Below are 27,489 nucleotides of genomic sequence, written 5' to 3'. Positions count from 1 at the left end.
CTGTTTCATTTCCATCCTGTGGTTTTCAGTGTAGCACAAAGCAGCTAGCTTACCTGTGTGACCTGTTTCCTCCCGTTTGCCTCCCTGCTGTCTTAGGCAACGGCAAGTTGATTTTGTGCTCTGGACATATTTTTAATATGTAATGGAGTCCTTTTTCCCAAACTGTTGAACAGCAGACACATAGTTGCAGACTCATTTTTTTTTTTTTCCTTCAACTCATGCTTACAGGTACTAAAGTAGAGGAGGCTATTGCTACTGGGCCTGCAAAGTATTTATGCAGCTCCTACTGTATACACAATACTGTGTTCCCTCTATGTATCTTTCTGAGTAAGTGGTAGAGGGTTTGGAAAGTGATGTATCTGTATACTGGAAAACAATAGGGAAGACGAGTTATATGTAAGTAGGAGTGATCAGATGTCCTGATTCATAGCTTTTGTCCCAGAATCCGGTCTGGTTAGCACCCTCTTTCAAAAGCACCCTAGGGTGTGAGGGCGATCTGTCACCGCCTGGACTGCCAAAGGTGGTTTGGCTGATCCGGCTGGCTAGGCTGTTTTCCTCTTCCTCCCTCACCACTCCATGTGCATCTTGGAGCTTGGAGCTGCATGCTTGGCCGAAGAGGACGACCTTCCCTGATACAGGAGGACCGCTCTTCCGTCAAGGGCCTAGGAGTAGCTGCGTTCCCCTGCTACAACCCCCAAACGAGCTCTCAAAAGCCTCCTGGTTTGTGCGCTAACTTACACGGTGGCCCTAGCTGTAGGCAGGATGACCGTATCTGCCTATGTGCCTGGGACAGTCTTGGCTTATGCTTGTTACCCTGATTGGATGATAAGTTATATAGTTAACTCTATGATGGATTATCTTCAGCAGAATTTTCCCTCTGGTTCATAGCATTAAACAGGTGCCTTGTGAAATCCTTCAGTTGAGACGGAATTTAGCACATAAGACATCTAAGCATAAGAGAGAACAATAGAATCAAAGAACAGAGATGAAAACATGATAAATAAAGTTAAAACACACTGTGGGGACTCGTAGAATAGGCAGCTTAATCAGAGTTGAACGTTGGGATCTGGTATTTCTGAAAAACAACACGCAAATCCAGACTGGGTTTAAACCCATGACAATATGCAAACTTAGTGGGGATTAATAATTTTTAGAGCCTTTTACTCAGTAATTCCATTTCTTCAATTTTTTATTTAGGTTATTTTATGACCTGGATGTTTAGAATTTTCATAAACTACAGAAAGTGTTTGTGGAATCAGTGCCTGTATTTTAAGTTGTGCACTTTATTTGCTATCTCCAGAGAGATTCAAGCAGTTTAATTACCATCTATACACAGGTACATTAAATAAACTCTTAAAGGATTTATTTTAAAGAAGAAGGGTGCCTGGGTGGCTCAGTCGGTTAAGCGTCCGACTTCGGCTCAGGTCACGATCTCGCGATCCGTGAGTTCAAGCCCCGCGTCGGGCTCTGGGCTGATGGCTCAGAGCCTGGAGCCTGCTTCCGATTCTGTGTCTCCCTCTCTCTCTGCCCCTCCCCCGTTCATGCTCTGTCTCTCTCTGCCTCAAAAATAAATAAAACGTTAAAAAAGAAAAAAAAATTTTTTTAAAAAATAAAGAAGAAAAACATCTTCTTTTTCAACCTCAAGTTTCTATGATTCTTACCAAGAGTAGTTCCTCTTGTGAGTAACCATCATAAAATTATCCACAAGAGATGCACGGGGCATGGTAAGCAAGGCCTTCTATTGTTCAAATTGTAAGGGATCCGGGGAGAAAGTACTATAAGAAATAAAATCACCAGACTTTGTATTTCAATTCCTTTGCAGCAATTAAAGCACCCAAACCTTGTGAACCTCATTGAGGTGTTCAGGAGAAAGAGGAAAATGCATTTAGTTTTTGAATACTGTGATCACACACTTTTAAATGAGCTGGAAAGAAACCCCAAAGGGTAAGTGACACAGAAACTGAGGCTCTTGTGGCCATTTGGTTTCATTATATGTGGGATTAACTGTGGCAAATTTCAAATATGAAACACAGTCCTCTTTCTACCAAGATGTGTCTGCTGGCTACCCCTTTCCCATCTGAGTTAGGATGTGCTCAGAGGAACACGAATATTAGCCTAGAATAAAAATATTTAGGAAGACAAATCTGCAAATATAAATCACAACACGTTTTGAGGCTAACTTCCCTACAGGCATACCTCGGAGATATTGCAGGTTTGGTTCTAAATCATTGCAATAAAGCCGACATTGCAATAAAGTGAGTCAAATGAATTTTTTGGCTTCCCAGTGCATACAGAAGTTATGTTTACACTATATTGTAGACTATTAAGTGCTCAATAGCATCATGTCTAAAAAAGCAATGTACATACCTTCATTTAAAAATATTTTATTGCTGAAAAATGCTAACCATCATCTGAACATTTAGCGAGTCATAACCACTGGTCCCAGATCACCATAAAATACAATAATAATGAAAAAGTTTGAAATATTAGGAGAATTACCAAACACAGAGACACAAAGTGAGCAAATGCTCTTGGAAAAATGGCGCCAGTGGACTGCCTCCACAGGGGATTTCCACAAACCTGCAATTTGTGAAAAAACACAATGTCTGTGAAGTACAATAAAGCAAAGCATAATAAAGCAGGGCAATAAAACGAGGTATGCCTGTCTTGTCAAGGAATGAACCATGGTTCAATATTAGGATTCCACTGAAATTAGAATCCATATAATTCACTAAAAGGTTAAAGGAGAAAAAATACATGTGGTTGATAAAATTTGAAAAGGCAGTTGATAAATTCAACATCCTTTCCTGATTCTTAAAAAAAAAAAAAACAAAAAAAACCTTAGCAAAGTAGGGTTAAATGCTTTCCTAGTGCATATGCATGCACACACACGCCCCTCTTCAGATCAACAGCTAGTTTTATACTCAGCACTAAAGGAACCACCATTAAAGTGAGAAATGAGGAAGTCAGTTGTCACTACCATAAGGCAACACTGTTCTGAGAGCTCTAGCCAATGTAATGTAATAAGAAAGACAAATAGAATATGTAACTTTGGAAACAAGATCGAACTGTCTTTATATGGATGATAGTATTCTACAAAATCTAAGATAATTGCCTAAAGGATCATTATAACCAGTGGAATTCAGTATCATGAGTACAGCACCCCAAATTCCACACATAAAAATTAACCGCTTTTGTATCAATGAGCACTTTAGGAAAGCTAGTGGAGAAGGATCTTATTCAAATATCAGTAACAAAAAAGTTTAGAAATAAAGATAAAAAAAATTGTTCAGACTCTACATAGGAAAGACACTACAAAATTTAAGTGAGGTACATAAATGATTTTATTTAAATGAACATGTATTTCTGGGTAGAAATATTCATTATTATAAAGATATTGCTTCCCTAATTTATTTATTTATTGCACAAAATCTAATCAGAATGCCAATGGGATTTTTTTTTAACTTGAAAAGCAAGTTCTCTAAATCAAGAAATTTTTTAAAAAGAAAAAAGGGGACTTAAACTGCCAAATATTAAATTATATCAGCTTTAGAGATTCCTTTTGACAAAATGTACCATAAACAAAACTAAAAAAGAAGTGGCAAATTAGGTAATTATTTGCCAGATGAAGAATTAATATCATTTCACTTGCAGATTTTGCAAATCAAATGTTTTAAAAGATTAGTGCCCCATTTGAAAATATATTCATTCAAAAAAACTTGAGTAAAATACTACTGTTTTTCCAGCTAGGTGCTAAGGATATAGCAGCAAACAGAACACATTAAAAAAGTTCCCTGGGGGTGCCTGGCTGGCTCAGTCGGTTGAGCGTCTGACTTCGGCTCAGGTCATGATCTCATGGTTAGTGAGTTCAAGCCCTGCCTCGGGCTCTATGCTGACAGCTTAGAGCCTGGAGCCTGCTTCGGATTCTGTGTCTCCCTCTCTCTCTGCTCCTCCCATTAACACTCCACCTCTCTCTCAAAAATAAATAAAGATAAATAAATAAATAAATAAATAAATAAATAAATAAAAGTTTATTTATTTTTGAGACAGACAGAATGTGAGTGGGGGAAGGGCAGAGAAAAGGGGGGGTTCACAGATTTTGAAGCAGGCTCCAGGCTCTGTGCTGACAGGGCTCGAACTCACGAACTGTGAGATCATGACCTGAGCCAAAGTTGGCCGCTTAACCTACTGAGCCACTCAGGCACCCCTAAATGGTTTTCATCTTTTAACCAAGAAAGGACATTTAGAGAAATTTGTAGTAAGAAAATAATCAGATAGGTGCAAAAAGTTACACATAAGAATGTTCAACACATCATTATTTACTACAACAACAACAAACTGGGACTGACCTAATTTTCCATTAGTAAAGCTTTGGTTAAATGCACTTTGCTATATCCATACAATGGAACACTATGCATCCAACCCATTAATAAGGAAGTTGGATAGTTCATGTTCTGGGGAAAATGTTCATGAAATGTTATGTGAAAAAAAAAAGAGATTATAAAGCATAATTTTCAGTGTAATTGAAAATTTATTTTGAATTGTCCCTATATCCTAGTGAATGCACATATTTTCCTCTGAAAATAAAAATTAATTAAAAAACACAGTTTAAATGAGGAATTAATTCATAGTTCAACTTTATTGCGAACAAAATAGGGTTTTGTATTGGCTTAGACAACAGATTGTTCAGCCATCCTATAAGTTAATTTATAAATTACATTTTCAGAAAACTTAGAAATATAATTTTTTTAATGTTTATTTTTGAGAGAGCGAGAGACAGAGCATGATTGGGGGAGGGGCAGAGAGAGGGAGACACAGAATCTGAGCAGGCTCCAGGCTCTGAGCTGTCAGCACAGAGCCCGACATGGGGCTCGAACTCACAGACCATGAGATCATGACCTGAGCCAAAGTTGGACATTTAACTGACTGAGCCACCCAGGTACCCTCATTTTATTTTTTAGAGAGACAGAGTGCAAGCAGGGGAGGGGCAGAGAGAGGGGGGGGGGGCACAGAATCCAAAGCAGGCTCCAGGCTCTGAGCTGTCAGCACAGAGCCTGATGCAGCCTTGAACTCACTAACCACGAGATCATGACTTGAGCCGAAGTCGGACGCTTAACCAACTGAGCCACCCAGGTGCCCCTTTGAAACTTAGAAATATAATTGTTCAAGGCCCTGAAAATAAAACGTACAGTACATACTACACGTGTACCTGTTTAATTGAACTAAACATCTTTCTCTTCCCTCTATGATGCATAAGCTTTCCTGCTGGTAGGACTTAGCTGATGCTCTTCCTTTAATCTAGAATATTCTAAACTTTTCCACTTTCCCTATCTCTATCATAATCTTTACAATGAGAAATCCTACCCCCCACTCCCTTCTTAAAACCTACTTAGAGAACAGCCAGGAGAGTGTAAAACCAGTGACTAGCAAACAGCGGTAAACAACCAGGCCACATACATACCAACCCTCTTTGAGCCGTTGTTTATTAGGGTAAATTCGCAGTTTGGGGAAGTCACAGTGTGCAGCCATGAGACAATCGATGTGGTGGATGTGTGGGATGGGCTGTGGGATGGTGAGATGATCATCCAGAGACCTGAGGACTAAGTTACCTCATGAAGAAGAGCTGATTTAACACTAAGATGGTGAAAGTACTGCTTCCTCTGCCAGATGGAACCTCTGGTGTCCTCCTCTTTGTGGGGAGCACAAAAAGCATTTGTTAGATAACAGCGGCATAGCGAGTACTGAGTACGGCGACAGTGTCGGATTTGCTCGGGTAAAGAAACCACACGGATGTACAGCAACTGAAATTGGCATCATCTGGTTAAACTTAAAACGATCTAGTCCCATTCTGTGTTCTACAGTAAGTACAATGGGTAAGTTAATGGTGATGTGATAGACATTGCCTTCCCGCCAGAGAAAGGATTTTCTTTCCCATTGCACCACGTATAATGGAATAATCCTGCCTTCAGGAAGCTTAAAATCTAATGAGGAACCAGAGATACAAAAGAAAAATTACAAATGATTATAATGTTATAAAACTACTAATGGGTTTATAAAACTATGGCTGTCCACTCCACTTCTGGCTGACAATAGCATGTTATGTACATTTGTAAACCAGGGCTTCAATTTCTTTTTTTTTTTTCAATTTTAGCTTTATTGAGTTATAGTTGACACATAAAAGGTTTGAATTTCTTTCTCTTTCTCAGTTAACTGTTCACAGAAAATTTCCCGTGAGACCGGGTGTGGTCTGGTGGAGAGATAGCAGTGAATCATGAGTACTGAGAAATACATTAGTGAGGGTTGCACAAGCGTCATGTCCCAGATTATGAAGTGGGGAGATCCTTTCTCTGAAATGGCTTCCTGATTTCAGCGGGGATGGTGGGATCGCTGGATGACAGAAACCAAGTAGTAGTGCTTCGTTTCCAGAATTGCTGTAATAGGCAACAGAGCCATAGTGATGATCAAAATGTTTTAATTAATCATAGGTTCTCTGAAACCAAAATAGATGGGCAGATCACTAAAGTCCCGTTTGTTCTATAAAAACTGGGGACTAGAAGCTTGACTTGAGTCACCACAGTAGCCAATTCACAGAGCCAGGGCCTTGTGAACCAAGGGAAGACGGCTGTCCTTGAAGCATAGCCCTACAATGACATCACACATATGTATTTAATTCTTCCCCTCAGCCTGCCCTAAAGTAGTCTGCCGCCATTTACAGGACAGTTGTGCACTGGGAAAAGAGAAATACCCTATCTTTTGGGAATTACTGGACAATGCTCTGAGGTAAAACCAGTCCCCAGTGACTTTGAAAGCCACTGTGGTTCATCAGTTTTGGGGGGATGGGGAGCATTAAGCATTAGGTCTGGTAGTAAATGAAATCTTGACTCAAATGCATCTCATGATCATCCTACCACATCCACAAATCCATCCTTGGGATTATTTCCCCATTTCCTAACTGGGTACCTGAAATAGATACACTAACAGATGGAAAAAGAGCCAGTTGACTCTGACCCAAGGAATGAAAACTCTTGTGGTAGGAAGAACCAACCTAGTGGAAGTGTCTGGTAGGGTGCTTCTTTACCAAAATAGAAAACTGAAAGCCATACTACGTATTCGAGGAAGAGCATAAATTGGTGCTACCATTTTATGATACCATACATACATGGTATGCTACCATACACTTTGAGGAGACACAGTTGGGAGGTAGATAAGCATGTTGCATGTGCAGAATCCTCTCCAACACTCCTATCTCCTCAGATCTTTGGATCTCCTCCTCCTCATTTTCCTAATGAATTTCTGGCAGTCAACTTCAATTGCCATAGACAACCATTTCGTCTAGGTTTCAATCAACCAATTTAGCAATCAACTAGACCCACTCCTAGCTGCTCCAGATAGTCTGTTGAAACTAGAATCTCTAGTAAGTTTGCCCATAGTGTTATAATCAGCCCAGTCTAAAATTATGATTCTTCCTGTCTGTTCCTACATCAGTGAAATCCATTTTTACATGCATTCACCACTGTAAATTAGCAACATCTTATAGTTCTTTTTTTGCTGCACAAACCCTTTTCCTCTGTTTGACTTTGTAATAGGCCCCCTGGGACATGCTGAAATCTGACTTTGAGAGGTGATGGGGGGAGGAGCCTTGAGAAGAGGCATCCCCAGGCCATGCACCTGCCTCAAGTGAGAACACTGGAGGCTTCTTGTCAAGGCAAAATCAGCCTCATCATACAAGTCTGGGCACTGCTTTGCATGACACGGGATGTTCGGTGGGAAATTGGGGTGCTCTTAGTAATATGAATACTTCCGAGAGTCACATTTCAATTCTTGAGGCTTAGATAGCTCTTTCTCAGTTAACTAACCGAGAAACTAATTAAACTCACACAAGTCAAATCTATGTTGTCACTTAGTACCCTGTAGGATTATTCTCAGTGTCTGCTTTTTCAGTCATTTCACGGTATTCCTATGGGTCCACAAAGTGAGCCCTATAGACATAAGTAAAAAGGGGTTCTTTTAGGGCAAGCATTGAAACTCTGGCTTCTTAACTGTGCCTTGAACCAAGATATAAAAGCCCTAAACGTGACCTCTTTAAAAATTTCTCATGAAGTTAGAAAGAGCCAGCACACCTCACTCTTCTTTGATTACTTACGTTTCCCATATTATTCTATCACATTCAGTCCACCAAAGCCCTGCCTTGAGAAGGCACTTTTTCCAGATGACCACAGATGATGATTTAACAATTATCTCATCACTAGGTGCCCATCTACCATCTATTCCAGTCACTAATGGTAATTAAGTTCTCCTGCCTTCAGACCTAATTAAATCAGATAGCCAGTCCCCAATTCCCAATCCTTTTTGCCCACACCTACTTCTGGTATTGAATTCTGAGCAGGTCAGGATTCAACAACATAATTCACTCCAGCTAGTTTAAGCAAAAAGGGATTTATTACGAAGTGTTAGTTTATAAAATTTCTGAGAGTGCCAGAGAACAAGCTTAGTTTAAGTACCTAATGGATACCAGGTACCTTTCTAGGCCCCGGAGCTTCAATAAGGGACAAGACAAAGTCCTTGAATTGGAAGAAAGCACAAGGAGTCAGGGAATGCCTAGGGAAAGGAGGAGAATGGACCATAAACACAAAGATCTGGGGGTCGCAAGCCTAGGCATGTTCAGGGAATGGCAGGAACCGATGGGGCTGGGGCAGAGTACCTGTGGGAATGTGGGAGGAGACAGAAGGGGAGGAGGACAGTGTGAAGGGGCTGGTAGACCAGAGTAATCAGGTTGGCTTCCATTCTAGGATAGCAAGGGTTTACCGAGAAGGACTCCTTTCATCTCGGGTCCTGACAATGAAATCAGGTTTTCCCATATTAAGTTATATAACAAATTAAAACAAAGATGCTGCGTTCTGATGTGAGCATCAGGATTCCCCTGAGTGACCGAGAGAGAGAGAGAGAAGTCCCCTGAGCAATGCAGCCTGAATTCCCTGATGGCGCCACCCTTATTACAGTCTTGAGCTAGGATGTCTAGTTTTTGCTCTGAGGCCTTCATTATTCCTTGCAATATCCGTTTCTGCACTCCCCCAGAGGATGACATTTAAACACTGAGTGTCAGTTGACTTCTTCAGAAGGTTTTATTTCCCTTCAGAACACTTTGAGAAATGCTGCCTGTGGCTGAATACTGTTGCAACTCTCTATCTTTCTGGAATGAGCACTGTGTGAATCTGTATTCTCTTTGATAACTATCTTCTCTTTGTAGGGTCAGTGGTATTTGTTTGTAGTTGGTATTTTGTATATATGTTGTGTTGCCTGTGATGGAACCTGCCTTCTTGGAATCTGAGCTGACTATTCTGTTTAGGGCCACGCCATGACACTTGATGTGAGATGCCATGAAACAAACACTCCTCTTCCACAGTGAGAGCTCGGGACTTCCCTATGGCATTAGTTCATGCCTGATTCCATGTTGTCGACGCTAGAACCCTGGGTCCTGCCAGTCCCCACCTTGTTTCCCGATCCCAGGACTTGAGCCCCTGTGCCAGCCGTCCTTTGATCCCACCTGGCATTCCATTTCTGCATGAATCGGGTCCGGTGTTACTCTTGCTGGTCCCTCACAAGGACTGAAATCCACCTCCCTTCCCTCCACCACCACCACTGTAATCAGAATCACCAGATCTCACCAGCATTATTAAATTTGCCACCTAATTAACCTTCCTGTATCTGCTTTGCCCCCAGAAATCCATTCTCCATATTATGCCACTTGCCTTCTTGAGTCCTTTCAATGACTTTCCTTTAGATTCACAGTAAAATCCAAACTACCTACCCAGATCTGTAATCCCTCCGTGACTTGGCCTCTGCCAGCCTCACCTTTTTCACTCATGCTTTGGCCACACTGGCCTCCTTATTGCTTTTCCCACACTCCCCATTCTTTCTTACCTCAGGGCCTGTTGCTAGTCTTTTGAGGCTCTTCTTGTCTTTGTATAGCGTCTGAGTCCCATCTACTGGCCTCACCTGATCTCAGACCCACATTTCCTGAACCTATGGAGATACTAAAACCCAGACTCTTAGGGCATAGACTTCTTAATAAACTTGCAGGGCACTGTTCCATTTTTACACATGAGGAACACTGAAGGCACATATAACTGGCCCAAGGTTATAAAACTTGGAAGCAGGGATTTGAACCGTGCCTCATAGTGCTCAAAAATGGCTCTACTATTCTATTACAAAAACGTTTAAGCGATGTCTCCAGCTTGGCTCTGGGCAAAGAGGGGAAAACGATCAAGTTATATCAGAATTCAGTGTGGGAAACAGAAATGGCTCTAGATACTTCCAGTGGAAAGGGATTTAATACTGAGAATTAGGGGCTTTCACAATATTAATAATACTTAATAATTAGAAGAGCTGGAGTTAAAGGGCTGCCATCAGCCTGTGAATATCAAGAACAGGCCGCCATAATTGTGACCTGAGATCAGAAAACTGCCCTGAGAAAAATACCTCCACACACTTGCTGCTTCTCCATATATGCCCCAGCTCCACACGGTGGTGTCTTGTGTGGACCAGCGACACCTGCAGGATGAGTTTAGTTTGTAAAAAGTGATCTAGGGGCGCCTGGGTGGCTCAGTCAGTTAAGCGTCTGGCTCTTGATTTCTGTTCAGGTCACGATCTCACCATTGGTGAGTTCGAGACCCACACGGGGCTCCTCACTGACAGGTGGATCCCACTTGGGATTCTTCCCCTCTCTCTGCCCCTCCCCCACATGCACTCTCTCTGTCTCTCAAAATAAATAGAAACTTCTAAAAAATTGATCTAAACATAGGATTTACATTTCCAAATATGATAAAATATTAAAGCTGAATGACTAGGTGTGTTTGGGATATTCGATAATCCTAAATTTTTTAATTAAAAAATTTTACAGTAGGCATTTAGCAAAAGACATCTTGTGTTTCAGATTTTTGAAACTATGCAACCAGCAACCCCCATCTCCATGAATAGGGTTGAAAAACAAACAACACCCGGATAAAAATATTTGCGGCACATATGCTGACTCCAGTGTATGTTGAGCCTTCATAAATCAACTTAAAAAAACTTTTTAAAGTTTTTATTTATTTTTGAGAGGCAGAGAAAGACAGAGCATGCGTGGGGGAGGAGCAAAGAGAGAGGGAGACATGGAACCCAAAGCAGGATCCAGGTTCAGAGCTGTCAGCACAAAACCCGTTGCAGGGCTCAAACCCATGAACCATGAGATCATGACCTGAGCTAAAGTCGGACGCTTAACTGACTGAGCCACCCAGGCGTCCCTTCATGAATCAATTTTAAAAAGAGTAAACAGACCAGTCAAAAAAGACATAAAGGCCATGAACAGGAAGAACACAAAGGAAGAAATGTAATGTCCAATAATCATGTGAAAATTAAAAGTCACTAGTAATTAGTAAAATGGAAATGAAAACCAAAACGAGCTTCTTATTTTAACCACAGATTGGCAAACATAACATTGGCAAAACCGGCTGTTGGTAAGACAATGAGGGGACAGGGGCTTCGATGCGCAGATGTTTGGTGGGAGCGTTAATGGGTCTAACCTTTCTTAGAGAAGGTAGTTTGGAAGTTATGTAACTGAAAACGTCTTCAGAGGGACAGTGATGTGAGCAATGGCAAAATGTCAGCAGAAAGTTACGGGGAATGTAATTGCTATCATTTACAGAGATGGCTACACGAAATAGACTCGTCCCAGATGGAGTGGAGGTTACCCAGATCTCCATTTCCGCAATGGAAAATACCTTCCAGTATTTCCAGGGCTCTGCAGGGACAAGAAGCATCCAGCCTTCCATCCTCCTGGGGGCTGTGTTCTCCCTGGCTTCCCCTGGCTGGGGACCTGCCTGCTTACCGGGTGTACGAAACTTACAAAACAACTGTAGCACGTGTGCGAGTGTGTTTACCACCAAACCCTCGGAAGTCAGTCTTCCAGTTTGCCCTTCCTCCTACAGGTCCTACCTGCAGAGTCAAAATGTAACTTGTGCCTACCGTTAGCCTTAGAAATCCCACCTCTAGAACTTACCTTAAAAAGATGATTACAGATGTTCATTGACACGTTGTTTCTAGGCATAAAATTGGGCCAACCTAATTGCTCACCAGTGGGAACTAAGTAAGTAAACTATGACACATCCGTATAATGAGACCATGAAATAGGTGTAAACGTATTAGTATTTGTGCCGCTATGTATTAAAATGTTTCTGAAAGAGGTGGGGGGAGTTGCAGAAGATGAAATGTATGACTAGCCAGGTGTGAGAGAGATTTCATCACGGATATGCTTTTATACTCTTTAAATGTTGAGCCATACGAACACATATATTTAAAATTAAAGTTAAAAAGTAAATGCAGGGACGCCTGGGTGGCTCAGTCCGTTAAACGTCCAACTTCAGCTCAGGTCGTGATCTCGCGGTTCGCAAGTTGGAGCCCTGCGTCAGGCTCTGTGCTGACAGCTCAGAGCCCACTTCGGATTCTGTGTCTCCCTCTCTCTCTGCCCCTCCCCTGCCCTTTCCCTCTCAAAAATAAAAATAAAAAAATGAAAAATAAAAACAAAAAAATGAAAAGTAAATGCAGAGAGAGACAGAGAGAGGGAGAGGAACAAAGATGCCTGAAGAAACACAGATGCCTGTGCATTCCAGCAATTATTTTGGGGTAGCAAGTTTTGAGTCAACACTTTGTATTCTTTTGCTTGTCTGTAGTGTTTGGATTTTTGTGATAAGCATGTATCATTTTTGCAGATCTAAAGTTTTTAAATTACAAAAGAAAATTGTATATCTATAATGAAAACATAGTAAAGGAGTTTTCATTAACACATTAAGAAAATGTATTTCCAACACACCCTTTGCACCCTGTTTGTTGGCCATGACAAGCCCTATGCATTCCATTTCTGTTCCCAGCTCTTGGCCCTGACGCTTCAGCTTTGGAGTTTTCAATTCCTTTTTAATTTTCTTTCCCCGCCAGAGTTGCTGATGGAATGATCAAAAGTATATTATGGCAAACACTTCAAGCTCTTAATTTCTGTCACAAACATAACGTAAGTAACATTTTCTAATATATTTGTCAATTTATTCTTTTCTTCTCAATAGCTCAACGATCTATTTAAAGAGCCAAAGACGGAGGGAAAGGAAAAAAGCTACAGAATGTGGGAAAAGCAAGTCATGGCTTTTTTTCCCAATTTCTGTAAGAACCAGATTACTAATTCCTTATGAATTAAAAATTTGTATAAACTTGCTGTTCCTTTTGCTATCCTGCTGATGATTCCTGTGGTCATATTTAAATTGAAATAAGTTTGCAGGATGTGTAACTCCCCATGGCACTTGATTTGATTTTGTTTTTGTTTTGTTTTTTTAATTTTTTTTAACGCTTATCTATTTCTGAGAGACAGAGACAGAGTGTGAGCGGGGGAGGGGCAGAGAGAGAGGGAGACACAGAATCCGAAGCAGGCTCCAGGCTCTGAGCCGTCAGCACAGAACCCAAAATGGGACTCGAACCCACAAACCATGAGATCATGACCTGAGCCGAAGTCAGTCGCTTAATCGATTGAGCCACCCAGGCGCCCCAGTTTGATTTTATTCTTATGTTTCTTGAGTCTTTTATTCTCTAACAGTCCCCCTTCCTCTATCCTTTTTCTAAAATGTTTTCATTATTAGTTTTTTACACCCATAGTTTTCAAACTTGAGCATGTATCAACCCCCTTGGAGGTCTTATGAAGACAGTTTGATGGTGACTTTTGAAATCTATTATTTCTTCTGCATTTATGAATTCAAATTCTATGGAGAACAACCTACCCTCATGGACTCTGGCTACTGTAAAATACCATCAGAAAAAGGATGTGATTATTTCCTTTACTTGTCAGTGCTCATAGTGATAAGTTGTTATGTTAACAACCTCCAAGAGTGAATCATGAAGGGTTTGGGGTGGAATGCAGGCATCATTTCAAATTTATGGGTTTTAGGGGCGCCTGGGTGGCTCAGTCGGTTAAGCATCCAACTTCGGCTCAGGTCATGATCTCGCCATCCGTGAGTTCGCGAAGGCCCCGTCTCGGGCTCTGTGCCGACAGCTCAGAGTCTGGAGCCTGTTTCAGATTCTGTGTCTCCCTCTCTCTCTGCCCCTCCCATGCTCACACTCTGTCTCTCTCTGTCTCTGAAAAAATGAAGAAACCTTAAAAAAAAGTTTTTTAAAAACAAATTTATGGATTTTATATATTGATGTGTTTCAATCCTTTGCTTTCATCATTCTCTCTGATGTTCAAATTGTCCCATCTTGGGCCAGTGGGAGCTTCTTTAAGTTGGCTTCTGGGGACTCTTGCTATAATGATAGTTTTTAAAAAATAACTCTAGACCTTTTGAGTTGGTGCCTAGACAGAGGCAGTGCCTGCTCAAAGGTACAGACTACCTTATGGTCAATTTAATGCCAGCAGAATGTCTATCATTGTCTAGGATCGCTGGAAAAGAATGCAAAATCATGGAAATGGATTTCAATACTTAGTGGAAGCTTCCTTTAGTTGTAAGGAAGTTAATGAAGAGTTCATTAGGATCAATCAGAAGCTTATATTTTGTATTAATAAAGTATAGAGAGGTGTGCCTGGGTGGCTCAGTCAGTTAAACGTCCAACTTCGACTCGGGTCATGATCTCACAGTCCGTGAGTTTGAGCCCCGCATCGGACTCTGTGGTGACAGCTCAGAGCCTGGAGCCTGCTTTAGATTCTGTGTCTCCCTCTCTCTCTGCGCCTCCCACTCTCACACTCTCACACTCTGTCTCTCTCTGTTTCAAAATAAATAAAAACATTAAAAAAAAATTTTTTTAAGTATAGAGAGATAGTATTCACAAAATACATAAGCCTGTTCTTCACGATGCAAACTGTGCTTTTAAATACTTACTAAAGATGATGCTGAATCAAAACCACATCTCTGTTGCTTCCGACCATGATATCAGAGGTATTACAGTTTACCTAAGATTCCTGTAGGAGTCTTATGGGTAATTAAAATGACTTTTAAAAAATTCTATTTACCATAAGTGTTTGTACCCCATCCTTATATAATCAGGCACTTACCTGTGTACTAGGTTATAAGCCTGAATGCAGTATCTGGACTGATTTATCTCTGTATCTCTTTAATACCTAGCCTGGGTCTTTTTATATAAAAGGTTCTCACTCAATAAATATTTATTGAATAACTGGGTGAATGAATGAATTAATCAGACAGTCAGCCAGTCAGTCAATCAACTTACCTACATGATTGTGACTTACTATTTCACAAACCCAAACATTATTATAACTCAATGCAACTGCCATCATTTCTCTGCTTGGAACAACATGTTCTATATCTTAAGCTTTAAAACCTCCAAACAATTATCTTTGACCTTTATTTTTTTTATGTTTATTTACTTATCTTGAGAGAGAGAGAGAGAGCACAAGTGGGGAGGGGCAGAGAGAGAGGGACAGAGAGACTCCCAAACAGGCTCAACACTGTCACCACGGAGCCCGATGCACAGCTTCGGGAGATCATGACCTGAGCTGAAATCAGGAGTCAGTGCTTAACCGAGTGAAGCCACCCAGGCACCCCAATCTATGACCTCTATTAAAAATTGATATTTTTTTCAGACAAACTTCCCTCCTCCAACATAGGAATTACTTTTGAACTCTGTTTATCTCATTTTTTTTATGCACTGGTAAGCCTTTGTGTATCTTTTTATTTTATCACTGAAATGCATGCAAAGGAAATGAGTTAGGTCATATATAAGACCATGACTACCTTATTATTCCCAGAGTGGTGATCCTAACCCAGACAAGGAAGGTTAAAGTTATAAGGGATTGAGGCCTTGTTACTCAATGTGTGCTTCACAGAGATCCCCCGGGAGCTCTTTAGGAATGCAGAACATCAGGCCCACCCTAGATCTACTGAATCAGAATCTGCATTTTAACAAGATCTCCAGGAGATTCATGTGCACATTAAATTTTGAGAAGCACCGGACTCGAGAAAATACCTACTCATTTTGTTCTTTCTTACCCTTTAATATTGCCAGGATAAGTTATCTAAGTGACCCATTGAGCATCATTATGAACGCATGGATTTTTATATACTTGATATAATAGACAAAAAGAACTTCATCTCAAAACGACAAAACTACAGTGACTTTCAAAGACGTGTGTCTTTGGGGCTGCAACATCCATCATCATCTTGTTAATGTTAACGTTCTCATTGTCAAGAAGGAGGTCCCTTTCCTCACTGCTGTATCAGTATCCATCTCTAAAGCTCAAAGAGAACAATCTTCTCAAATAATAGTAAACTTTTTGAGAGAGAGAGGGAGAGAGAGAGAGAGAGAGAGAGAGAGAGAGAGAGAGAATCCCAAGCAGGCTGCACACTCATCTCAACCATGAGATCAGAACCCGAGCCCAAATCAAGAGTTGGACGCTCCACAGACTGAGCCACCCATGTGCCCCACAAACTATTATTTAGGGGCATCTGGCTGGCTCAGCCAGTGGAGCATGTAACTCTTGGATCTCAGGTCATGAGTTCAAGCCCCACATTGGGTATAGAGATTACTTAAAAAACAAAATCTTTAAAAAAAAAAAAAAAAAAAAGAATAGAAAACCATTATTCGATCAGGTTGTATAAGAAGCAATTTGTAGAAGTTTCTGGAGATGATTCTTAACATTGGGGGTCATGGATACCTCTTCTTGTTGGCTTGTGAGCCAGTAAAAAAGAGATTATACATTAGCCACAATGACCCAACTTGAGCAACATTTTCTAAAAGCCGTGTATGCAACCCAAGTTACTGAAAGGACCTGCTTCTGTCACACTGACAGGCAGGTTTCTTGCTCTTTGGTGGAAAGTAACCTGATTGCAAGAGGCCTGCAGAGTTTGCACTGAGTGTGGCTTTGCAGCGGGGAAGCGGATGCTGTCTGCCTAAGCATCTCCCCTTCTCCGTGCTGGACTTCTTACTGTTCCGGGGATTTTTACTTTTTTCTTCTTCAACATCCTATTCCTCTTAATAGTAGTCTCTCTTACCTGCACCTACACCAATAATTTTTCTATTTCTTTGGGACACATCAGTGCTTCGTTTTTGCCTTTGTATTTTTTGGTTGGAAAATAAATTGCTAAAAATTTCACATGGATTTGCATTACATCCAAAAATCGTATTTAAATAGGCCAAAAGTCAAATGTCAGTGTGAGCCCATTTGCTTGGTAATGCCACACATAGTCCAGAAGTTTTAGAATATGATACAAACTCTTTTAAGGGACATAACCTGTTCCTAGTAAATCACCAACTATTGTGAGTATGACTCAGCGTTAATTCAAGTTTCATAAATGTGTTGCTTAAAAGGTCAGACGTCAAAACTGTGTTGGTTTATATTACAACAATGTATTTTTTTAATTAATATGCAAGGCCTTAGGACTTTAAAGAGACCTAGAAATTTCTCCTGTTAGTCATATAAATTATGAGACAATTGATAATAATTGAGACCAAATAGGAACCAGCTTCTACTACCACTGCCATTTTTGTGACCTAAAATGAATTTAGGACTCAGCTTTTTCTCTTCCCAGATAGCTATCATAGAAGCAAAGAAAAATTATTGCAAAATTGCTATTTTGGCAGGAATATATAAAGGGACTGACAGCACAGCAGAGAAGTGAGGCAAAAGGAGTGGATGATTGTGACGCTTAATCTAGAGACCCTGTCAGTGGCCATCTGCAGTCACAAGGTTGTTGCGGGAATGAATTCGTGGGCAAGTGCTCTGAAAAGGACAGAGCTCTGTATGAGGGCTGAGCTGTAGAAGAAGAGGGACATCATTTCTAGCTGTTTGCTTGTTCGGGAAGGAGGCACAGAAAGATAAAGTTCTGAAGAATAGGGCCCGAGTTGTGTTCTGGGCGAGAGGGTCTCCATTACATGGAACAACCATTTCTGGAACAGTGATGAGTGAGGCTCACTCAGCCTGCCTTCATCCTTACCCCAGCTTGGCCCTCGCACATCCAGCGAGGGGCACCTGCCCCATCCAAGGCCATTACAGTGAGGCAGCCAATTGTACGGTCTCCGCCTCTAGAGGGATAGCGGGAGCCTGTCGGAGGTGACAGCGCCTCACGGTGGTGTCCCGCTCTCCCAGCGGGAACCTGGACAGTGCTGGGTGGGCATCTCTCAGGAGAGCTGCTGATCCTTCCAGGTTAGCTCGTGCTGAGGAAGAATAAGTGGTTCTCATCCCCTGATGCCGAAGGCTTTAGTGTCTCTCCAGAAGTAGGTGACCATACATCTCAGCTTTCCCAGGACAGTTGTGGTTTGTTTCTGTTGTCCTGGCATACTTACTAACAGAGCCCCTTTCACACGTCCCGATTCAGGCAACAAATAATATGGTCACTCTAATTACAAGCCAATTTTTAAGCGAGTGTTGTTGTTGTTGTTGTTGTTGTTGTTGTTGTTGTTATCATTCAGATCTTTTCCCAGTGTCTCAAATCTGCAATACTTATTCAACCTAGATTGTGATTCTTGGCTGGCAGGAGTTATTAGAGCTACACGGAGTCTAATCTCATCTAGGGCTTCACCTCTTCTGGTTTAAGTAGAGTGCAGTAAAAAGTGGCAAAAATACTTGTGTGACACCACCTTCTCCAAGAAAAAAAAAAGTTTTCATATCTAACAATTATGATGTCAATTTCTTCACTTATATAGCAGCATTTTGACTTTTTTCTTTTGTTACGGTAAGATTTACAGGTGGAAATTTGCCCACTAACGTTCTTTTAGGAAAATGAAGGAAAAGCGTATTTGTTTGAATCTCATAGGCTGTGTTTATCATTTAAACTAATAGTTAATGTTTATGCTTTGTCGTTTTGATGGCTCAGAGAAATGATCCAGTGTTATCTTACAGTGTATTCACAGAGATGTAAAACCTGAAAATATTCTAATAACTAAGCAAGGAATAATCAAGATCTGTGACTTTGGGTTTGCACGAATTCTCAGTAAGTAGCATTTTTTTTTTAAGTTTATTTATTTTGAGAGGCAGGGGTGGGGGAGAGAGAGAGAGAAAAAGAGAGAGAATCCCCAAGAGGATCTGTGCTGTCAGCACAGAGCCCGATGAAGGGCCCAAACTCACAAAATGTGAGTTCATGACCTGAGCCCAAATCAAGAGTCAGAGGCTTAACTGACTGAACCATCCGGGTGCCCCATAAGTAGCAATTTTTTATGGACTCATCCAATGCAGAGGATTATGAAATGATATAAGATCTTACTTTAGATACTGAATGTATGCTAAATGTGATGTTGTTATTATTCAGAGAGGAAGAGTTCACTTTTACCTTCTAGCCAGGACATAGGTTTGCACCTCAACTGTGCTCCACTCCACTAGAATTTATTGGATGTCACATGTATGTGCTTTGCCTTGTAGAGAAGAGGAAAAGAATTATAAGATGTATTTCTGCTCTTCATGCACTTATAATTGAAGTAAAAGAACCAAAAGAATAATACAAAATGATTCGCAAAGAGGTACCAAAGTGAGGGTCCAGATCCCTCCCTGGAGAAGGTTCCCTGTGTGCTAGAGAGGTCGGGAAAAACTATGTAGTTGGTAAGACTAGGAGAGTAAATGGAAAATTAAGGAGAGGATTCAGAGACAGTGCTAAGAAAAGGGAAGTCATCCCAGTCGTGGGGATGGGGGTAACCAAAGGGAAAGGGGAATAGACCATTATTTCTCCCTGAATCTAGAACTGCACCGCAGGCAAAACCTGTATTTGCAACAACTCATTGGAAGGCAGGTGTGTCCATAATCGGGATCCTGATAGGACCAGACACAAGGGGCTTCACAATGCACTAGGAAGTTGTTTTCAACCTGAAGTTGCACTACAGAAATCCTCATTCCCACCTGCCTCTCTGTGGGGGATGATGTAGAGGCTCACTAGCTGAGGGACCCCCGGGAGTTGAACTTACTGACCGAGTGCACAGTGGAACTATTTACTCAATCAGTGCCTCACCGCATCAACGGTTAGGAGTGCTGTGGCCTCCGAGTTACTGAAGCTTACCTGAATGCCTGACCTGCTCTCGGGAGTAGTTCATGTGTCACAAGAATGTGACCCACCTGATCTGATTGACGCATTTGCAGTTCCAGGAGATGCCTACACTGATTACGTCGCTACCAGATGGTACCGAGCTCCTGAACTTCTTGTGGGAGACACGCAGTATGGCTCTTCAGTAGACATATGGGCTACCGGTTGCGTTTTTGCAGAGCTTCTGACAGGCCAGCCACTGTGGCCCGGAAGATCAGATGTGGACCAGCTGTATCTGATCATCAGAACACTGGGTAGGAGTTGCATTTTATGGCTTACAGAGTTGCTAAATTGTTATAGCGATGGTACATTCCTGTAATGTGCAGCAAGAGCTTTCTTGCTCCTCCAAAGTGCTGCTCAGGATGCTTGTTCTGGGTTGTAGCCAAAGCCCAACCATTTTCTCAATGTGGAGCCATAACTCCTCGCACTGAGGAGTTTTCAGATTCCTTTCCAAGTCAAGCCAATTAGCCATGGAATAAACCACACACTTACTTTCCACATCAGGCTAAGATAGGGGATATGAGTCATCCGCATAGAGCTTACTCTAAGAGAGGTTTGATCAAATGTGATTTCTGCCCACTGTAAAAGAGGAGTCTTCCCCCTTTACTGTGGAGCAAGGGTCAGCAGACTTTTCTATAAAGGGCCTGATGGTAAATATTTTAGGTTTTGTAGGCTCTACAGTCTCTGTTGCAACTCCTTGACTCTGCTCCTTTGTATATAACACTTAAGAATTTATGGATCACTGGGGCGCCTGGGTGGCTCAGTCAGTTAAGCATCTGACTCTTGATTTCAGCACAGGTCATGATCTCTCAGTTCATTAGATCGAGACCCTCATTGGGCTCTGTGCTGACAGCACGGAGCCTGCTTGGGATTCTCTCTCTCTCTCTGCCCCTCCCCCATTCTCTCCCTCTCAAAATAAATAAATAAACATTAAAAAACAAGAATTTATGAATTACTTTCAAACACATCATCTTTACCAGTCTTAAGAACAACCCATGCTGGGGCGCCTGGGTGGCTCAGTCGGTTAAGCGGCCGACTTTGGCTCAGGTCATGATCTCGCGGTCCGTGAGTTCAAGCCCCGCATCGGACTCTGTGCTGACCGCTCAGAGCCTGGAGCCTGTTTCAGATTCTGTGTCTCCCTCTCTCTGACCCTCCCCCGTTCATGTTCTGTCTCTCTCTGTCTCAAAAATAAATGTTAAAAAAAAATTTTTTTTAAAAAGAACAACCCATGAAGGACATTGTAACATTGTTTAATCTTGCCTATGTTACACATGCGGAAACTGAGGCTCGGGAGCTTCCGTGATTGGCCCCGAAGGCATACAACAGTTAAGTGCACAATAGGAATGCGACTCAAGCGGCCTCTTTCACAAGCTTCCACGCGTGTCAGCATCCGTGGCAGGTGGAAGAGGACATCAGCCAGAAGTGGGGCTGTGGCTTTTCACACCAACAGCATGGATGCAAGGAAAGCGGTACATGCACACACAAGATGGGCATTTCCGTGTTCCTTTGCCGCAGGCTCTCCTGGCAGTCCGGCTGCTGGGCGATGGGACCACTGCTGTTTGGTCTGATGCACGTCCCTGTTTGGTTCCAACACAGGGAAGAGAATTCTACAGCTGGAGAATTCTACAGCATGAAAACTGTGGGGGAGACTGTCACCACAGGCCACACCTTAGGTGTGTATATACCTTAGGTATATATTGTCTGACTGATTTCCTGAAAGGCGTGTGGAAATTTACCTGATGCAATCATTAGACAGACTTGAGTTCGAATCCTGGGTCTTTTAATGACCATGTGACTTTAGACAGGTTATTAAACTTCTTTTTTGTAAGTTTATTTATTTATTTTGAGAGAGAGAGAGAGAGAGCATGCACCCAAGTGGGAGAGGGGCAGAGAGAGAGAGGGTAAGAGAGAATCCCAAGCAGGCTCCATGCTGTCAACAAAGAGCCCCACGTGGAGCTCGATCCCACAAACTGTGAGATCATGACCTGAGCCGAAACCAAGAGTCAGACGCTTCACCGACTGAGCCACCCGGGTGCCCCGGGGTTACTAAACTTCTGAGCCTCCTTTTCCTCACTGGTGCAGTGGAGGTGAAAAATAGCAACCACTGTAGATTGCTATGAGATCACGTGTGTAGAGCCCTCAGCATGGGTTTCCTACCTCCTCTCCTGGTGGGAGATGAAGGGCAAAGAGAGGTGCACGGAGAACTGACCTCCCCTGAGAAGGCAGGATTTTGTAGCAGTTCAGACCTCCCCAACCTGAAAGGAACGATCAGGCTCAGCATTTCTGGTACATCTGGACCTCAGAAGTTAACCATTTAAACACTTTTATTTTTATTAAATTTATCATGAGTTACATGGTTTGTATTTTACAGGAAAACTAATCCCAAGACATCAATCTATCTTCAAAAGTAACCAGTTTTTCCATGGCATCAGTATTCCTGAACCGGGAGACATGGTAAACTTGCTCAATTTTGGATATTTTATTATTTGTGTTGCAGCCTTCTCTAAAGGGGGATTTTTAAAAATATGTATACTTTTGGCTCCTGTTTTCCTTCTAGAACACACGGACACAGATCAAAGAAGTTCTGTAAAGCTACACATATTAACCAAGAGAATGCTTTAAAAGCCTACTTGCCCTAAGTTAAACTCACAGTTAAATCTGAAGTGAAAGTATATTTAATTCCTTACATAAACACCTTGATCCTTTTTTTTAATGTTTATTTATTTTTGACACAGAGAAAGAGAGAGACAGGACGTGAGTGGAGGAGGAGTAGAGAGAAAGAGAGGGAGACACAGAACCCGAAGCAGGCTCCAGGCTCTGAGCTGCCAGCACAGAGCCCGATGTGGGGCTCGAACTCACGGACTGCAAGGTCATGACCCGAGCTGAAGTCGGACGCTTAACCGACTGAGCCACCCAGGCGCCCCATCACCTTGATCCTTTTAGTCAAAACACTTAGTACCTTTCTCTTAAACAGTACTTACCTACCGTTAGGTACTTACTGTCATCTTCTTTATTTTGAAAACACGCAGCCTCTATTTTTTCAGCTTGTAAAACAAAGCCCAAATCAATAAAAGCCATTTCTCCATAGCAGATATTTGCACATGGAAAGTCCTTCTACAAAGTGATCCTCATTGTGTCCAAATCAAAACTCCGAACCGCATTGATCACTGCTAGGCTCTTGCTGTGGTCTCTGCCTTTCTTTGGGAATGTGTCAATGACTTGACCCTCTTATTCTCTATAGACATTGATTTCCTACCTGTGTTACCTAAGTGTGGCCTATGGTTTTTAAAGCTCCATGTGGTTTAAATTCTGCCCATAGGATGAAAGGGCAAGAGGTGTGTGCCCACATTCAGGCTGTGTTGGTACAAGAGGGGTGCAGGGGTGGGGTGATCTGGAAAGCCACTTCATGATTTATGGCACATGTGAACAATCTGAGGTTTGAATGGTCCCAACTCTCTCTCTAGCCACCCTTCCATTTTAGATTTGGTATTTCATATAATACTTCGAGATATAGATATAGATACAGATATAGATATAGATATAGATACAGATATAGATATAGATATAGATATAGTTATAGATATAGACGCATACATACATACTAGATTTCTTTTTTATATTTGTTAAAGCTTTTAAGAAATACAGCAAAAGGTTAAAATTGAATTAACAAGGCTAGAGGTTGAATTACAGAGGAATATTTATATAATGTATTTAATTTTAAAGAATGAAATACACATTCACAAGTACACGCTGCCTTGTTAAAGGGCACTATTACCGTTTATCTTTGAAGCTTACCCTTCCCCAGGTGCTCCTCCCTCAATCCCATCCTCTTCCCTCCCTACTATCCTGAATTTTGTGTTTAGCATTCTGTTGCTTTTTTTTTTAAGTTTTTAAAAATGTGCTTAAAATTTATTTTTAAATTTTTTTTATTTTTTAAACATCTAAAAAAATGTTTAAAATTTATTTTTTAAATAAATATAAAAAAGTTTTTATTTTGAGGGAGAGATGGAGGGAGTGTGCTCACAAGTGAGGGAGGGGCAAAGAGAGAGGAGAGGGAGAGAATCCCAAGCAGGATCCATGCGTGGAGTCTGAGGCAGGGCTCTATCTCACCACCAGGAGATCATGACCTGAGCCAAAATCAAGAATCAGACACTTAACCAACTGAGCCACCCAGGGTCCCTCATTCTGTCGCTCTCTGTAGTTCTCACACATGTAACTCAACATATTTGCATTAATGCACAAAGGGTCCCTGTAACAGATCTGGCACAGATCAGATATTAAAGTACTGTTGTAGAAAAAATAAAATAAAACAAAATACTGTTGTAGGATTTCAGGGACATTTGAAGGTCACGTTTATAAAGCATCAATTGCAAGACATTGTGAAATTAAGAAAATAATTCCAACTTTTGCTTTTTAAACCTTTACACTATAGTGCAAAATTATATAAAAACAGGACTTTTTAAAAATCCTTAAAAGGAACCATCTAACCTATAGGGGAAAGTCTTTTACCAAAGTGTTCTTATTGCTAATGTTTTCAAAACTAAATATAACTTTGTTGTTGTGTAACATTGAAATTCTTTATTTTGTTTTCTAGGAAACTCTTGAAGAAAAGTTTTCAGAAGCTCATCCCATGTCTTTGAATTTCATGAAGGTACTTAAGAATCAAGTATAACCATTATTGACTGTTAATTGTAATAATTGAAGCTGGTAATTCTGGGAGGGGTTGATGGTAGGGCAAATAATGCCAAGGTAGGATGTAGTCATTGAAAATAATAAGGAACTGTAAAATAATTACAGTTAAAGGAACATCAGTAGTTGAAGCTGTAATCTTTCTAACATGTCCATTAAAACTAGTTGAAGACAAAAGAGTATAATTAGTGTTTGCTGTGATGAACACCATTACTGCTTTTGCATTTATTAGGAAATTTACTGTTAAGTCAGTATATTCAGACTATAGAAATTTATGAGGATGAATGTACTCCTTAAATTTGAAGGTCTAGAATTGTACTGTCCAAGATAGTAGTCACCAGCTACATATTACTATTGAGCACTTGTAATATGGCTAATTAGAATGAAGATGTACTAGATTTCTATGAAAATAACTCTAAAATAATATTAAATATTTCAATAAGAATCTTTAGGATATTAATTACATGTTGAACTGATAATGTTTTGGATACACTGGGTTAAATACAATTTAAGATCATTTAAAAAAATTAGTAGACCAGGAAAACACAGAAGACATGCAGACACCAGAAATAGCCCCTAGACTATGCCCACAAGAAATAGTCAAAGGATGAATTCTAATAAAAAGCAGAAGAAATTCGCCTATTACGAGTCTGCCATTCATGCTTGACCAAAGGATCCAATGCTAGAAGGTGTGACTCTTACATCCACCATGGATTCTAAAAGCTCTTAGTGGGATACAGATGGAGATATCAGTAAGGATATCTATCTTTAACAACCAATTAAATTCTATCTATAGCCGTGGCTTCAATACTATTCATCAGAATGACTACTCATCAGAATGAGCTTTTTAAAAATATACATTCCAGTATCTAACCTCAGATTTACCAAAGTAGAATCTCTATGAATAGGGCCTTGGAATTGGTATCTTTAAACATCCCCGTAGGTGATTATGATTTACAGCCTAGCTTGGAAATCATCTGATCTAGAAGGTAGAACCATCTGAATGACCTAGCGTCCATTTTGTAGACTAGCCATTGTGCTAGTGTTGGTCGCTGCCAAGGTGCTATCCAGGGTGCTGGATGCCTCTGGTCTGAGTCCTCCTGAGAGCCTGACGCCTCAGACTTGCCTTTACCACTGCTTCACTGGCCCTCAGCTGCCTTCTGTCTGCCTCACTGCTCTGACCTGCCTTAACTCAGCACTCCGCAGGCCCTGCCCTAGAAGTCCAGTTCCCCAACCTTGTTCTGGACAGGTTGTTCTGACCCACCTGCAATTTAACAAAACCTCCTGCAGGGAGGGTGTCTGTCAAGCACTGTAAACCCAACCCATTCTGAGGTGCAGGCCAAGCCTTGTTCTGGTTACTCCTCTAACTAACCAGAGAGAAAACTTAAGTTGCCCTGCAACTCCAGGGCAGAAAAACTCGCAAGGTATAGGACAGATCCCTGTCCTCAGCTCCAAAGGTGAAGTACTCTGTTGCCCTGCCCAAGATTCTGGATGAAGCTGGTTTTGTCACTGAGCCATTTGATTTATACCTGTAATGTCTGACCTGAGATCCAAGGATTCTCTAAGTGCATCAAGGATTGTGCTGTTCTGTGGGTCACACCCTATCTCCTAGACACCTGCCCCAGGTTAGATGAAGGAAGGCTTTCTTTCACTAATTGCAATTGAGACATCTTTAACAACAAATAAATACCAGCTGCCATAACAAGTCATTATCCCATGGAACGAGGCCATCATCTATGCAGGCGGCTGCTCAGATGGATGAAGTGCCAGCCAATGACTGTGCCAAAGTCAGTGGTGGCCTGCAATGGCCAATCTATGGCAGAGTTCTTGTGTTCTCTTCATTATGAGACACAATAGACACTGGATTATTTATTTCCCGGTTGCTTTCATAGGCATAACATCCTGTCACTCTATCAGTTTAATCTGGTCAAAGAAGTCTGTCGACTCTTGGAAATATTTTTAAGGGTTTTCTGTGAAATTTGAAGTTTCGAGAAAAGGATCCTGACATGTACTTTGCAGTTCCAATTTCTCGTCCCTCATCTTTAAAACCTTTCCCAGGTTGGGAACACTCTGATCAGGGAACACCTCTGAGAATTCATCAGCCTCTTGGTACGTAGAAAGTCATTAACCCAGGCAGTCAACAACTCAGAAGCCTCAACTCCACCCAGTTCATCGCACGGCTCCTAAAACTAACAAAACAGGACATCATTCTAGCCCAGGCCCCATGGAACAGCTCAGCATTAACAGCTTCATCTTAGAATCTAAAAATATTCTTTATTAAAAAATTTTTTTTTACATTTATTTATTTTTGAGAGACAGAGAGAGACAGAGCACAAGTGGGAGAGGGGCAGAGAGAGAAGGAGACATGGAATCCGAAGCAGGCTCCAGGCTCTGAACTGTCAGTACAGAGCCCGACACGGGGCTCAAACCCACAAACCGTGAGATCATGACCTGAGCTGAAGTCGAATGCTCAACCGACTGAGCCACCCAGGCGCCCCTCTAAAAATATTCTTTATAGTAAAAACCCGTAGGTATTTAGTAGACTAGATTTCAACAGATTGAAAGCCCACTAAAGAAAATGAATGAATTCAACGCATGATTGGAAGTAAAACTGGTAAGACTCAGTTATGATTCAGATCTGGGGAGTAAATAGAGTAGAGGGCAGCGAATGTAAGCTATGTGTACCAGTTTCCTAGGACTGTTGTAGCCAAGTACCACAAACTGGGTGGCCGCAAGCAGCAGAAATTTATTCTTACTCTTCTGGAGA

General features: G+C 41.3%; 1 protein-coding gene across 3 annotated transcripts in view; it reads left to right on the top strand.

Annotated features, from left to right (window-relative positions):
* Positions 1 to 27,489, top strand: part of CDKL4 (cyclin dependent kinase like 4) — a 57,301-nt gene that overhangs the window by 14,932 nt on the left and 14,880 nt on the right. For all 3 annotated transcript variants that reach the window (XM_078444781.2, XM_078444779.2, XM_078444780.2), the window contains exons 3-8: positions 1,823 to 1,944; positions 12,970 to 13,042; positions 18,866 to 18,956; positions 20,090 to 20,287; positions 22,405 to 22,487; positions 24,628 to 24,684. In XM_078444781.2, the coding sequence (XP_078300907.1) occupies positions 1,823 to 1,944; positions 12,970 to 13,042; positions 18,866 to 18,956; positions 20,090 to 20,287; positions 22,405 to 22,487; positions 24,628 to 24,684 (624 nt within the window). The remainder of the gene's footprint in view (positions 1 to 1,822; positions 1,945 to 12,969; positions 13,043 to 18,865; positions 18,957 to 20,089; positions 20,288 to 22,404; positions 22,488 to 24,627; positions 24,685 to 27,489) is intronic.

This window comes from Panthera onca, chromosome A3 (assembly GCF_046562875.1).
Source record: "Panthera onca isolate mPanOnc1 chromosome A3, mPanOnc1 haplotype 2, whole genome shotgun sequence".
In the NCBI taxonomy this organism is placed as follows: domain Eukaryota; kingdom Metazoa; phylum Chordata; class Mammalia; order Carnivora; family Felidae; genus Panthera; species Panthera onca.
The sequence above is the reverse complement of the archived record's forward strand: the minus strand, read 5'-3'. Positions and strand labels throughout refer to the sequence as shown.